The 13,913-nt window shown below is 40.2% G+C and overlaps 3 protein-coding genes across 5 annotated transcripts in view; 2 read left to right on the forward strand and 1 right to left on the reverse strand.

The window, feature by feature from the left end:
- Positions 1-1,520: 1,520 nt before the first annotated feature.
- Positions 1,521-2,222, reverse strand: LOC131681275 (dolichyl-diphosphooligosaccharide--protein glycosyltransferase subunit DAD1). The gene is made up of 2 exons (XM_058961991.1): positions 1,888-2,222; positions 1,521-1,699 (listed from the first exon to the last, which is right to left on the reverse strand). Exons 1-2 carry the CDS (start codon positions 2,093-2,095, stop codon positions 1,569-1,571), a joined length of 339 nt encoding a protein of 112 aa, XP_058817974.1. The 5' UTR covers positions 2,096-2,222; the 3' UTR covers positions 1,521-1,568.
- A 2,590-nt stretch (positions 2,223-4,812) lies between these two features.
- The window catches only part of LOC131684289 (proton-coupled amino acid transporter-like protein CG1139), a 63,492-nt gene continuing 54,391 nt past the window's right edge, over positions 4,813-13,913 (forward strand). The window contains exons 1-3 of one of the 3 annotated variants that reach the window (XM_058967014.1): positions 4,814-5,293; positions 5,607-5,712; positions 5,780-5,856. Coding sequence is in view for 1 of the 3 variants with exons in the window: in XM_058967012.1 (XP_058822995.1) it covers positions 5,261-5,293 (33 nt within the window). In the remaining 2 variants the exon portion in view is untranslated. Of the gene's footprint in view, positions 5,294-5,606; positions 5,857-13,913 lie in introns of all 3 variants that reach the window. The other 2 variants (XM_058967013.1, XM_058967012.1) reach the window with 2 other exon arrangements.
- LOC131684292 (uncharacterized) lies at positions 7,009-9,144 on the forward strand. The gene is made up of 3 exons (XM_058967020.1): positions 7,009-7,570; positions 7,634-7,757; positions 7,816-9,144. Exon 3 carries the CDS (start codon positions 7,914-7,916, stop codon positions 8,601-8,603), a length of 690 nt encoding a protein of 229 aa, XP_058823003.1. The 5' UTR covers positions 7,009-7,570; positions 7,634-7,757; positions 7,816-7,913; the 3' UTR covers positions 8,604-9,144.

The raw sequence follows: 13,913 nt of genomic DNA on the forward strand, positions 1-13,913 counted from the left end.
TATTTCAAAAATAGAAGATTAGACACATCGTTCCGAAATTTGTCCCTTTTCACTCGAGTACTGGAAGCAAACTGTCGTCTGACTTTATCTTCAAATCAATGTAAAGCACTCGGAAAAAAAACTTTCACTGATTTTATGCTGTCCCAAGCTCCTTTCCATCACACGATTGAAGTCATGTGCCGGTAACACGCTTGCATCAATGACATGCAAAAAGAAATTTGCTCATTTATGCGTAGCCCACCTTGATTGGCTGTCGAAAATTTTCTTGCTTCTTGATAAGTGCTATTATTTACACTTCGTGCGTAGCAGGGTGGCCAGATAGAATTCCTTAATATCGGTAGGGTCACTAAAAGTTCGGTAGTTATCGGTAGGCCGGGTTGTTGTCCCAAAAACGTAGTATTGACATAGAATTGTAAAATACTGACAACACAGATCTCAGACCAAATCCAACCCAAAAAATTAATGTTGAGTAGGATGTGTCCAAAATCAATAAAAATCGGTAGTTTTCGGTAGGAATAACAAAATAACGGTAGTTTTGCCTTGGTCGTCTGTGAATCGGTAGGGAAGACCAAAATCGGTAGGACTACCGATAAATCGGTAGGTCTGGCCACCCTGGTGCGTAGTGTCTGTTTCTCCCTCCAAGATTAGAATGATGCAGTATTACAATGACGAATGAAGATTGAGCGATCTAAGAAATTTTGCTCATCTTTGAGAAATTGATTTTTGTTGTAATGGCTCGTATATAGTATGCATTAGAAAAACTCTAGAAAGAGAACTGCGGAGACTCCATTTTGGATCGATTGGTTTCGCGTTTAGCTGTCAAAAAACGAATCCAATTGAACATTGCCTATCCTTATAACATTGGACGTGTTGCCATACAATGCCGGGGCATACGTTGCCAAAAATGCTGTTTTTCTCTCCGCAGTTCTCTTACTAGAGTTTTTCTAGTATGCATGTAAGCAACTTTATTAATAAAAAAAACAGTGCTGGAAGGAAGTAACAATTGAAAAGTTTCTTTCTCTCGGACTCGACATGATCTGAAAGTTTACTAATATACCAAGGTTTGATACTAAAAGGACATTTGAAGTAAAGACGCCAAAATCGTGGAAATCAAGGAAATGTTTTTTAAAAATCAGAATGGTTGGTAACTTTACATAATTCCTAATTGCTAGAGCTGGTTGATACCTGTGGTTCTACTTTGTTTTTTTGCTGTTAAGAGAAATTTCGCCACTTTGATCACTATTCTTATTACCTTTTGGTGCTTCTCCTGTTTGCTATACGTGTTACAAATTACTCGAATCCATTGTCGCCGGCAGCAAATAGTTTGTGTAACCACATGTGTCAACCGAAGTATCGTTTCCTTTGAAGAAATAATACTGCACAATGGTAGTGTTCCCTACTCACAAATGAATTGATGGGAAAGTATCATTTTTATGTGCTTATTCCACCCCTTATTTTACATAAAAAAATTCTGCGATACGGTAGTTGTCGGATATTTGAAATAGAAGAGGCACTCTAAGTTAAATGCGCATACACAGACATTTCATTGTAATATTAATATACGAAGCTTAACCAATAAAGTTGACCACAACTAGATGTAGTACAATGTGGGCAAAAATAAAATCAGCGAATCCACGTTCCGGAGAGATTCCCAAAAACTGTGACTTATTCTGAGGATTCGATTGCAGCCGTAGACATACTGAAAAAAATGCAATATTGAATTATTTTGTACATATATATATATATATGAAACGATTCTGCAAAAATTTTGCACAAGTGTGAAGATTATTCATTCCTAACGTAAACTCTAACCAAAACTACTCTTACTTGACCTGATAGTGTACACAGATATTCGTATTTAATAAATTTCAAAATGAAAGGACTTACCACCCAACACGAAGCAGCTCACGGTGCTGATAAACCCAGCCAGGAACGAGTTAAACGGGAATGTTCCAACTAGGCAACAGTAAACAAACTGCGTGATGCCGGTCAGCAAAATGTACAGCAGATAGGCGTCAACGATCTTCAACTTTTTGGGCGTATTGTTGGTATATTCATCGTAGAATTTTACCAGGACGGTTTTGATGTTTGTCATTTTAGCTGTTTTGTGTGGTTTAAGCACGAAATACAATAGAAATTAGCAAAAAATGCTGAAAACCTTATGGATGTTTTATGAAAACTTCACTGGTTGGAAAACGATGGATCAGACACGTATGATCGATACTTTTGACGTTTCTTCATTTTGGTTTTTTCTGGAAAACAGGGCTGTGCCCGAATTACAGTGTAGTCTCGATTTTTTGGCCTATTCTATGTTCGCGTTTTTGTATAGGAATCACGAATAGAAATTACTACACATTGCTTCCGCAGGATTGTAAAAGAATACTATTTGGTTTGAAGTCACAATGATGGTAGTCGTTGTCATATAGTTCTGTATGGATTCCTGTAAAGTTGAAAGCTCTTTTCACGATAACCATAATGTTTACCTCAAGTCGCATCGTTTTGTTATAGTTTTCAATAGTCGTTCATATTGAATTAAATGTGTTGTTAAAATGTAATCACAAATCTTCGTTTATTACACATATATATTCGGGAAAAAATATTGAATAATTTAGCTACGAACAAACTGTCCATGATCGCAAATCAGTCCCATAAAGATAGGAAATCCCATAGAACATTGGAGAAATATGCGATAATGAGCTGTAAAGTGCTTTACTATTTTATTATTATTTCTTATCGAGTGGAAATCACATTGTTTAGGCTGGATAAAAATGTTAGCGAGAAACAAGACCAGCCCAAATTTAATTTTTAGCACACAGGTTGCGTTCATGGACCAAAGCTAATGTTTTGAAATGAAACTCTTGTGTGAATCAGAAAAAATCAAACATTTATATAATTCCATTTACAATTGCCGCATTTGACAGCGTCTGTAGCTGGCCGGGCTACGTCGTTATAAGATTAATTCAAATCGGATTTCCTTCGGAAAAGGCGTTGGTTTGCCGATGAGAACGAAAGGATCCTATTGAATTAATGGTGATATTACGGCCTTTCGGATAGATACAACCTGCTTCTACTTTTCGGATTTAACACTTATTCCGGATTTCGGACAACACAACTAGCACGTTCCACTGTTACAATTGGGCTGTTTATTATATTCAAAAAATAAAATTTATATACAAATTTTCTTAATAACTAATAAGGTTTGTTCATGTAACAGAGAGAAACAAAATCCCTAGCTTTCTAAATCTATGTATGATGCGGCAATTACAAAGTTTATTTAGGAGACCTGTGCTATTGCTATTTATTTCCTTATCTTTCTGCCGTCTAGACGGCACTTCAAAATTGCCTAAAGCAGAAAGTGCAAACAATGCCTTTCGTCCTAATCTATGCCGCTCATGTTCCAGGAATAGGATTAGAGAAAACTAAAAAATGCATTTATGACTTTTATCCCTGATTCTGCTGGCGCGGTAAGTAATCTTATCTCCATAGGGTTCTATTTGAAATTAAATATGCTTGCTATTGTGGAGGTCTATACCGGAGACGAAAGAAAATTACTTGAAATTAAATTAAACAAATCGTAACGATCGTGTTCGTTACAGCGTCGATGAAGTAATTTTTTATACACACTCATTATATTTTGACCAGACCAGACCTCTTGGAAACCATAACTGTACTATTTAAGAAATGAACAGTGGGAACAGCACACAAAATGATCGAAACGGCTTGTGGCATGGCATATTTATTTGGTGTTACGATTTGTCAGATTGCAAAAAAAATATTGAAGCAATACAGATTTGAGATTATACTATTCGTGCAGATTGTTAGAGAAATACGTATAGTGTACTGTTTAATGTACCATGTTATATATAATCCAATGGCAATGTATTACCGCAAAAATGGTTTATAGGACCACAATTCGTCTTATAAGATGCCCTAAAATTTGCTCAAGAAAATTGGCATTTTTAAATGATACTGTAACGAAACTCTAATTTTTATTGCGACAGTCCAGCGATTTTACATTAATTTACTATAAAGGTTATGTATCTTAATATTTAAAAATCGTTTCCCATACATTTTGCTCAGAAACAGTAACATTTAATGTAAATGTACTGTATCATGGACAGTAAAATATGTTGCTATGAGAAGTTTTATTGTAAATCTACTGCGAGAACTCTGCGTCGAACAATGTTGAAACAGTAATAGCCCTAATATATGTATTGCTTTACGATTGTTTGTAGGGTAAACGCTATTGGATTTCTATCCAGGTAACGTTACTTAACAACCTATTCGGTAAATGGTACAAGTGGTGCTGATCATACGTGGAATAGTCAATATGATTGCCCGTAGCGTTGGTTTATCGTTTTGTAAAAGATAAGACGAAACTTCAGATAATAATTTTTAAAGTCCAAATACCATTCCGGTGATAACATATTCCAAACTTCCAATAGCAAAATATACTTATGGAATGGAGGTATTCAATCGTAATGTATTGCTTGTTCATGAATTCATGCATGAGAACATAAGACCACAGATAAGGTATTGATTTGATATTTGTAAAAGGAAATGGAACAAAACGCACTAAGTCAATTCGTCGTGTCAAAATTACTTTAAGGCGCGTTTCCAATGGAACGTACAATCCATTCATAACGATATAATCGCGAGATAAAAATACACTTTTCCTAAAAAAAATATTTTATTGGCTTTCGATCGCATGTCGAATTAGCCGGAATAGTACGGCTATGCTGTAACAAGCTGTCGATACTTCAGCGTCAACATCAAAAATACTGTCACTTGACACTCAATGGAGGACGAATGGATTTTGTTTGTTTTCTTCGTTGTTTAAAGCTCCTACTGGATAGCCCACAAACGAGAAAAAGGCTTGTTATCGTCGTGGTGTGATTGTACAAACAATTGTCTGCACTTTACATCGTCTTCTAATCATGTTCGGTTGCATCGGGAAGTTCTTCCATGTTTGAAAACACTTTGCTGTCTAGTAAATAAATTGTGCTTAAATCGTTAAAGAAAAAGCGATACTAACAAAGTGCGATTATTATATCGTACAAAAAGTTGTGTGGTTGGTGCTGAGTAATTCGTTTCGATTGTGTGTTTGTGTGATTACGCCCTGGTCGAGATACGTCTCAGAACAAAGCATATAAACTCGCCCAGCTTATTGATACCAAAAAAGTGTCTGGATTCGCTTCAATTTTCCAGCTACAGCTAGCCAATACAGGATTTCGATTATCAACAATCATCTAACCTGGGGATGGAGGATTTTACACCTTTGATTAACTTACAGGTAAATAGTTATGCTATCTGACATGATATCGAGTGAAGTCTACGTTTGGTTTCTAAAAAAATACGATATATTTTTTAATTTTGGTTTGAAAGCATAGGTTGGTTCTGATCCCTCCCACGGTGTCTTGAAAAATATAAATGATGAAAAAGACCCCTAGCTATGTGTTTGGGTGGCATTCTCTTTTTTTTACATATGCCTCTTTTCAAATCATAAAACCTGCCTAGAGTTTCCTAGCCAATCTTGTTTCATTCCAGGAATTCGCGACCTATTTCATTACTTTTTATATTTTTTTTGTCTCAAATTGCCGCCACAGCATCGTTGAAGTAACGTCGAAGGATTTTTCATTTCCTCCCGTAACCGGCAAAAAAATCTCGGTTCGATTTTTTGCTTCCACTCAAAGGAACTCGTGATAGCGAGAGGTAAAGGCAGTGTTCCATTCTTTTTCTCAACCGGAACTGTGATCTCAATTACAACCCCCTCGTTTAGGGTGTAATAATCCAGAAACTTGCGCGGTTCTTCCGCCTTCAAGGAAATAGCAATCGAAGAAAGCTGAGTTTTTTGTTGTAAGTTTGATTTTATTTTTTTTGTCCGTTTTTCTTTTTATATACACTGTGCACTAACAAATTTGATAAAAGATATTTAGGTTAAAGTTGTTTTATTTTACAATATGCAGGAGTGCTTGAATTTTATTCTCTGACATTTTGAACGTTTTCAGAACTAACATCAAATTAACATCAGTATATCCACACGCACACAAATGACTAGATCAACTAATTTATCTTTTCTATTAATATTTATTTTACACGATTATCCACTAAGCACTGTAGTGTATTCAACTTGTGAACCCTTTAGCCCTTCCAAATATCACTGCTTGCATTTATGTTCATTGATAATTCTGTTTCTCCCTCTTCTTATTATCATCGAACGGTTTCCGACCTTGAACCAAATAAATAAAGGTTATGGAAATAAGCCTATTTCCCTTATTCAATTATATACATCTTATTGGCATACATTGGAAATTAGATGGTGCACCTTCTTAGATATAAAAAATGGACATTTTTTCAACTACTGACGTACGGCGTTTAAAATATGATTTTGGGAGAACTTTAACGATTCCAATCTAATTGCATTATGTTTTCAGAGCAGACGCCACGCAGTCTGTCCTCTATATGAGTATATAGTTTTTGAATGTTTTGGGTGGTTTTTAATAACGTGCAACGCGTTGTTCGGCTACGATGATGACGATGATGTGGATGAAAGAAGAACTGTGAGTCAGTTCACCCCATACATCGGGTTAGAGATTTATCTAACCCGAAAATAGGAGTAGAAGGGTTCCAAAGATAACGGAACAAGAAAAATGATGGATAGAACGATCGTATTATATTCCCCAGAAAATCCTTTCCGAGAAAGCCAAAGAATTCCACCCTCCAGAATATACTATTCTCCAGAAAGTCATTCCTCAGAAGTTTTATTTTTTATTGAATTGATTTTTTTAAACGTACTACTCTTTCCCATCTCCATCGAACGACATTCTTTGCTTTCGATTCGATCACATTTGAAATGATTTGCATTGTTTTGAAACCGGACGTTAGAATGACACTATTTATTCCGAATTACAATAACGAATTCGCTAATTCATGTTGTGTTGAATATTGCAATGAAGATTTGGTACTACCACTCTCCCTTATAAATCATTCCACCGAAAGTAACAATTCCTAGAAAACAATATCCCAGACTGTCCCCTTTCTCAGAAAAGTCTTATCCGGCATGAACATATGCTCAGAAGTTCATTTCCAGAATACAACCATTTCCCAAACATTTTTGGTAAGTTGGGGAAATCTTGATGAAAATCAATAATCTTATTCAGAATATTGGCCATTTTGCTCCCCCCGTAGAATTCACTGCAAGCAGTATGAGACAATAGTAGTATTTTTATATTTCTTTTAAAAATATAAACAAACATGTAGGACAAATTGCAGAATTCAGCACAGGTGTGTTTTTGAGAGCCATTTGGCAACAATCTACGTTCCAAAAGAATGAAACAGTGTTGTTGCGACACCACTGGGGATGCTTTAAAGCAACATAAAATCAGTGCATAGAAGTTTGACAGTTAGCGTGTATGGATAGAAAACAAAAAAAAGATTAGTTACGGTAGAAAGGAAAAGTATAGCTTTTGGATAGTGATAGTTGGAAATATTTAAAGGAGATAATAAAATTAAACTGTGTGTGATTGCGACAGGGAGAACGAAACAGTTCAAGTTGTGAGAATACAAACCTGTAAGTACAGTGAGAAAAGCAGTGTGAGAAAATCGATTAACATACACCATTGCCTCCCCTTAGCACGGCGACCTGAAATTGCGATTCGGCAGTTAAGGTATCTCACCCTAACTTGACCTAAAATACAACAATATAGCGGTAGATACGACAATCAGGAAGCGTGGAAAATAGGGAGAAACTACTTCTTGTAAGTGTAATTTTGCAAAGTGATCCAAAATACCGCTTATAATAAATGTTATTTACAGTTTGAGCGTTACCGTAAAACCAATCGGTTGCTACAAAAAATTTAGTTCCGTATCCGAACATTCTCAAAAAGAAGTAACACAGGTAGTGTTTACTAGGGATGTCGGACTTACCCCACGATACGCCTTCCGATTTCGAATCTGCATCACAAATGGATTTGACCTCAACTCCATGCGGAATCTGCGGTCCGTCGACTTGTGACGAACAAATGATTGGTTGCGACGGTTGTTTAAAATGGTTCCACACTCGTTGCGTGGGAGTAAAGGAGGATTCAATTCCGGATAAGTGGTACTGCCAAAGCAAAGCCTGCCGGAAACAGGCCCAGGAGTACCAACAGAAGCGGAAGGATGCCAAAAGGCGCGAATCTGATAAATCCAGTGTAGGTACGCTGGCAGGTACTTCCAGCGTGGAACAAAGACTGAAAGCGTTGGAGGAAAAGCAGAAGCGACAGACTGAGGAGCTGGAGGCGGAGATGATGCTGCAGCAGAAGGAGAGAATGATGCAGCGCGCATTCGAAAGGAAGAAAATGGAGATGGAGATGAGAAGGCGTGAAGAAGACGAAGAAGAAGAAAAGGCGTGGCAGGTGGAGATGCTGCAGCGAAAGAAGGCGCAGATCGAGCGAATGAAGGCGAATCGTCAGGCATTTGAAAATAAAATGGCCGAGCTGGACGATGAGCTGAAAGCATTGGCGGTCATGAAAGGTGCGTCGAAAACAGATGACTACAGCTCGCAAGCGCATTGTTCCTCTAGAGCAGAGGCGACGCGTCGGTACGTTCAACCTGTTCATTGAACAGGTAAGCAAAATCTGACGACCCGAATTTTCAGTTAAAATAAATAAACAGCAGCAGCACGCAAATTAATTTAAATGAAAGTAACAATCTTCAAACCTTGAAGCTCAACAATTTGATCCGAACGATAATCCAACCTAGCATACCGAGCGGGTAAATTTCAAAAAAATTCTGTCTTCCCATGACCGGTTCAACCTCAAACATGTACGCATCTCGTACTCTCACCGCACGCTCTGGATAGAGCAGCTGCATGAGCGACGGCTGTAACTGCAGCGTGAGCGTCATGGGCGCCGGCTTTTTGTATTTCTTTTTGCACCGGTTCAATTTTAATATTGAACAAATACATTGGTGCGATATCCATATGGGGGTCAGAGTTGTGTGCAAACGAGAGCGATTTATAATTTTTGAGCGCGTGTCGCCGTACGTTCATAGCAGTCGGTCGAACGCTTGTTTTTTGGTAGCCTGAACAAATGTTGCTGTACTTGGGGCATATTGGTTTTAGGCGCGTATGTATTCCGTTGGTTCAACGATAATAATGAACCGTCTACTTTTGCTTCAAAGAAATTTTTACTCTTTGCATTAACATGTTGATAACTTGTCTACTGAGAGTGTAAAATGGACATAAATTCAAATCAGGGTTGTTCGAATGATTTCTCGTTCTATTGTAATAATAAACGAGTTGATGTTGAACATCTCATGCCTACGATATTTTACGAGAAAAATATTTTTTCTGGATTCAATGAATTGCATGAGGCACATTCAAATTTCTATCCCATTTGAAAGAATTGAGAGCTGACTATAAACCGCTAAACAAGTCTTTCAATCATTGTTATACAGAACGACGATTATTTATTGGTGTGTAGAATATAAGAGTCTACATTTCAAGTTAATTCATATCATGCTATGATTTATAAGTATTCAATGACAGAGTTACAAATAATCGAAGTCATTGTATAAAAATTGATCATATTGAATCGCTGTCATTTTCAATATTCAGGGACGCACCGTAAACCGCAAACGAACAAACATTTAGTGCAGGTTTTCATTCGTCTTTGATTATTGCACGAAGTGAACGTGCAGCAACGAATCAAACGTGTCAAAGTAGTTCGTGGCACAATGTAAGCAATGATAATTATTATTTTACAGGCTTTACTAACATTTGAAATCATTTACCTATATAATAAGTGAATTGAATACTATTGTACGATATCCAACTGAATGAAAAACACGGATTTTTGAATGAATATTTTTTCTATTCATCACGAGTCACATCAGGTTCATTTTCAGCCGTCCAAAAAAAGCTTCGATTATTTTAACTCTGTTCAATGATTTTTTATACATGATTGTTTTGCTTCAGTTCGAAAATCTTTTCAAATTCTTCGCATCTCGCATATGTTACTTTTTACTCTTTTAAGCATTCTACCAGACCAGATTATTTAACAATTTACCGGTGGATTTTGACAAAAATTTGTTTTGCACAGCTCTTGCGAACAGAAAAACCCGTCGACTAACATCTTTCATTGGTCCTATGATGTTGGATGGATTCGACGATTTTGTCGGACGTCGAATCCACCCGAGTAACGTCAGAAGAGATAATCGAAAAATAATCAGCTGATCTAAAAACGTCCCATGGAGTCGAATTAGTTTTAGAGATGACTGTGACGTTTTGAGGGCCTTTATGGTATATTGAACAGGTTGACGGTGGAACCACGCGTCGCCTCTGCTCTAGAGTCGGCAAGATGTGCGAAGACGAGAGCGATTCCGACAACTATTCCGACCACCAGAGTCAATACTCCCGACGACTGTCAGACAAGAAAGAGAACAATACTCCACCAACTTCACCAAGAATGAAAGAGAAGGTCGTCGAGGAGAGCCAATATGGACTGAGGCAGGCGCAAACTAGACCTACAAAGGCCCAGATGGCCGCGAGGAAGGGATTGACAACAAAACTTCCCAAGTTCTCCGGTAAGCCCAAACAGTGGCCGTTGTTCTATGCGTCGTATAAAGCGTCCAACGAAACCTGCGGGTACATGAACCACGAAAACTTGGTGCGACTTCAGGAGTGTCTGGAAGGAAGAGCCTTGGAGCTAGTATCCGGTCAGTTGTTGCTTCCTGAATCGGTCCCAAGAGTTATTGAAAAACTGCATCGACACTATGGTCGTCCGGAACAACTTCTCCAGGAGTTTTTGAATCAAATCGACGAATTAGAACCACCAAAACCTGACAATCTGCGGAGTTTTATTCCATTCGGAAACACTGTGGAACAACTCTGCGAACATCTCGAGGCCGCAGGACTACGACAACACCTTGTCAACCCGCTGCTAATAAAATCTCTGGTTGCAAAGATACCAGACCGCGACAAGCGTGATTGGATTCACTATCAACGAATCCACGCTTCAGGAGAGCCAACATTGCGAACACTGACAGATTTCCTGATGGATATCGTCGATGATGCGTGCGATGTAGATGTCGACATGCAACCGGCGCTCCAGCGCAAAGGAGGGGCACAACCGGGAAACAAAAGAGTAAAGGAGAAAGGCGCGTTATACAGCCACAGCGAAACTGGTACCTCGATTGCAGGTTCAAGCGACCCGGGAAAACTGAAGCCATGCAAAATGTGCGAAAGGACGGATCATCGCTTGAGGTATTGTGAGGACTTCAGGAAAATCGATTATGCCGACCGACTGAAGCTAGCAACCCGTGAAAAGCTCTGCATCGTATGCCTAAACGAGCATAGCGGACAGTGCAAGTTCAAAATCCGCTGTAACGTAGGTGAATGTAGGGAGCGCCATAACCCGCTAATGCATCCGGTCGGAAATGTGGTCGGTATGAGCGCGCATATCCGATCGAATTCGAAAATCTTGTTTCGGATGGTTCGGGTCCAGCTACAGTGGGGTATTCAATCGGTAACGGCGCTAGCGTTTCTAGACGAAGGCGCCTCTGTCACGTTATTAGAGAAAAGAGTAGCTGACCGGCTAGGCATCGTTGGTGTAAAGGAACGGCTGACGATTAGATGGACGGCTGACGTGACACGCGAAGAGAAGGAATCGAGACGAATGAATATTTGGGTATCGGGTGTCGGAGTAAGCGCAGGTAACAAGCTTCTGTTACACAATGTTCGCACGGTAGGAAAGCTGACATTGCCGTACCAAAAATTGGACTCCCAGGAACTTATCGCACAGTTCAAACATATGCAGGGTTTGACAATCGAGTCTTACGATGGACAGCCGGAGTTGCTCATTGGGTTGAACAACATCCATTCATTTGCTCCGCTGGAAGCTAAAATGGGCACACCTGTAGATCCCATCGCAGTAAAATGCAACCTCGGATGGACGGTTTACGGGCCAAAAAACCCTATTACAGCTTCAGTGGGTAATTATCTCGGTTATCACAAGGAGATTACCAACGAAGATCTGCATGAATTACTCAGAAGCCACTACGCGCTAGAAGAGTCGGTTGTAATAGTACCACGGGAAACGGAGGAAGACCGACGGGCACGGAAAATACTCGAGCACACTACAAAACGAGTCTGCGAGCGTTTCGAAACCGGACTTTTATGGAAGACCGATGATCCACACTTCCCAAACAGTTATCCCATGGCATTGCGACGATTGAAGCAGCTAGAGAAACGATTGGAAAAGAATCCGAAATTATGCGCGAACGTTAACATGTAGATAGACGAGTACCAGCAAAAAGGTTATGCACACCTAGCTACTGCCGACGAGTTGGCCCAGACTGCACCTGAAAAGGTCTGGTACCTCCCGCTCAACGTCGTCCGAAACCCGAAAAAACCTGATAAGATACGGCTCGTATGGGACGCTGCAGCAACCGTACAAGGAGTCTCACTCAATACACAACTGCTTAAAGGGCCAGACTTACTTGTTCCGTTGGTGAAGGTCATCATCGGTTTGCGTGAACGACGAATAGCATTTGGCGGGGATCTAAAAGAGATGTTCCATCAGCTGAAAATCCGTGCCGAGGATAAACAAGCACAGCGTTTCATCTTCAGAAAGTCTTCAGACGATCCCCCAAGTGTCTATGTAATGGACGTAGCAACATTTGGCGCGACTAGCTCTCCGTGCTCGGCTCAATTCGTTAAAAATCGAAATGCCGAGGAGCTAGCCGTCCAGTATCCAGAAGCGGCTGCGGCTATCATAAACCGACATTACGTAGATGACTACTTCGACAGTACCGACACGGTTGAAGCTGCAGCAAAGCTGGCAACAGAGATCCGCTTGGTGCACTCGAAGGGCGGTTTCGAGATTCGTAACTGGGTATCCAACTCACCGGAATTTCTTAAGTGCCTGGGAGAGGAGAAACCCGTCGCACCGGTACACTTCAACCGCGATAAGGAAACATTCCAAGAGCGGGTTCTAGGAGTTATATGGAATCCGGAAACGGATGAGTTTTCATTCTCTACACGACATCGCGAGGAGTTGTTGGAATACCTGTACGAAGGCAAACGACCAACAAAACGACTGGTCGCAAGCTGTGTGATGGGATTCTTTGATCCACACGGGGTGCTGTCTCCGTTCACTATCCACGGCAAAATTATTATTCAGCATCTGTGGCGTTCGAAATGCGACTGGGATCAAGAAATCGATTCCGATTGCTGGGACCTGTGGAAGCGCTGGACCGATCTCCTGTCTGATGTGGAAGCAATACGGATACCACGTTGTTACATCGGCGAGGCCAAAACCGACGAAATTGAGTCGTTGGAGGTACACATCTTTACCGATGCCAGCGACCTTGCGTACGGTTGCGCGGCGTATTTGCGTGTGGTCGCTCGAGGTGTAGTGCGATGCAGTCTTATTATGTCTAGAGCAAAGGTAGCACCTCTGAAACGCCAGTCAATTCCTCGTTTGGAGCTGATGGGTGCGGTTTTGGGGGCTCGGCTATCACAAACAATCTTGAGCACACACACCCATAAGATCGCTCGTACTGTTTTCTGGACAGATTCTCGTACCGTGTGCAGTTGGCTTCGTTCAGACCAACACAAATATAAACAGTTTGTTGCATTCCGAGTAGGAGAAATTTGGGAGCTTACGAATGTGAAAGACTGGCGATGGATCCCGACAAAACTCAACATTGCGGATGTGCTAACTAAGTGGGGACAAGGCTCACCACTGCAAAGCGATGGAGAGTGGTTTACCGGAATAGCGTTTTTGTACCTTCCGCAATACCAGTGGCCGTCGGAAGAGGCCACGTTTGACGAAACAGAAGAGGAAGTAAGAGGTGCTATCTTGTTCCACGGATTGATCGACGCCGAGGTGGTTTCCCGCTGGACGAGACTGCTGAGGGTGACAGCGAGT

The sequence above is a fragment of the Topomyia yanbarensis genome, chromosome 2 (genome assembly GCF_030247195.1).
Source record: "Topomyia yanbarensis strain Yona2022 chromosome 2, ASM3024719v1, whole genome shotgun sequence".
NCBI lineage: Eukaryota > Metazoa > Arthropoda > Insecta > Diptera > Culicidae > Topomyia > Topomyia yanbarensis.

Bases quoted from the DNA above. Each gene is read 5' to 3' on its own strand.
- LOC131681275 (XM_058961991.1), bottom strand. From the start codon at position 2,095: ATGACAAACATCAAAACCGTCCTGGTAAAATTCTACGATGAATATACC. The intron at 1,700-1,887 runs GTAAGTCCTTTC...CATTTTTTTCAG, and splicing joins GAGCTGCTTCGTGTTGGGTG to TATGTCTACGGCTGCAATCG.
- LOC131684292 (XM_058967020.1), top strand. From the start codon at position 7,914: ATGTCGGACTTACCCCACGATACGCCTTCCGATTTCGAATCTGCATCA.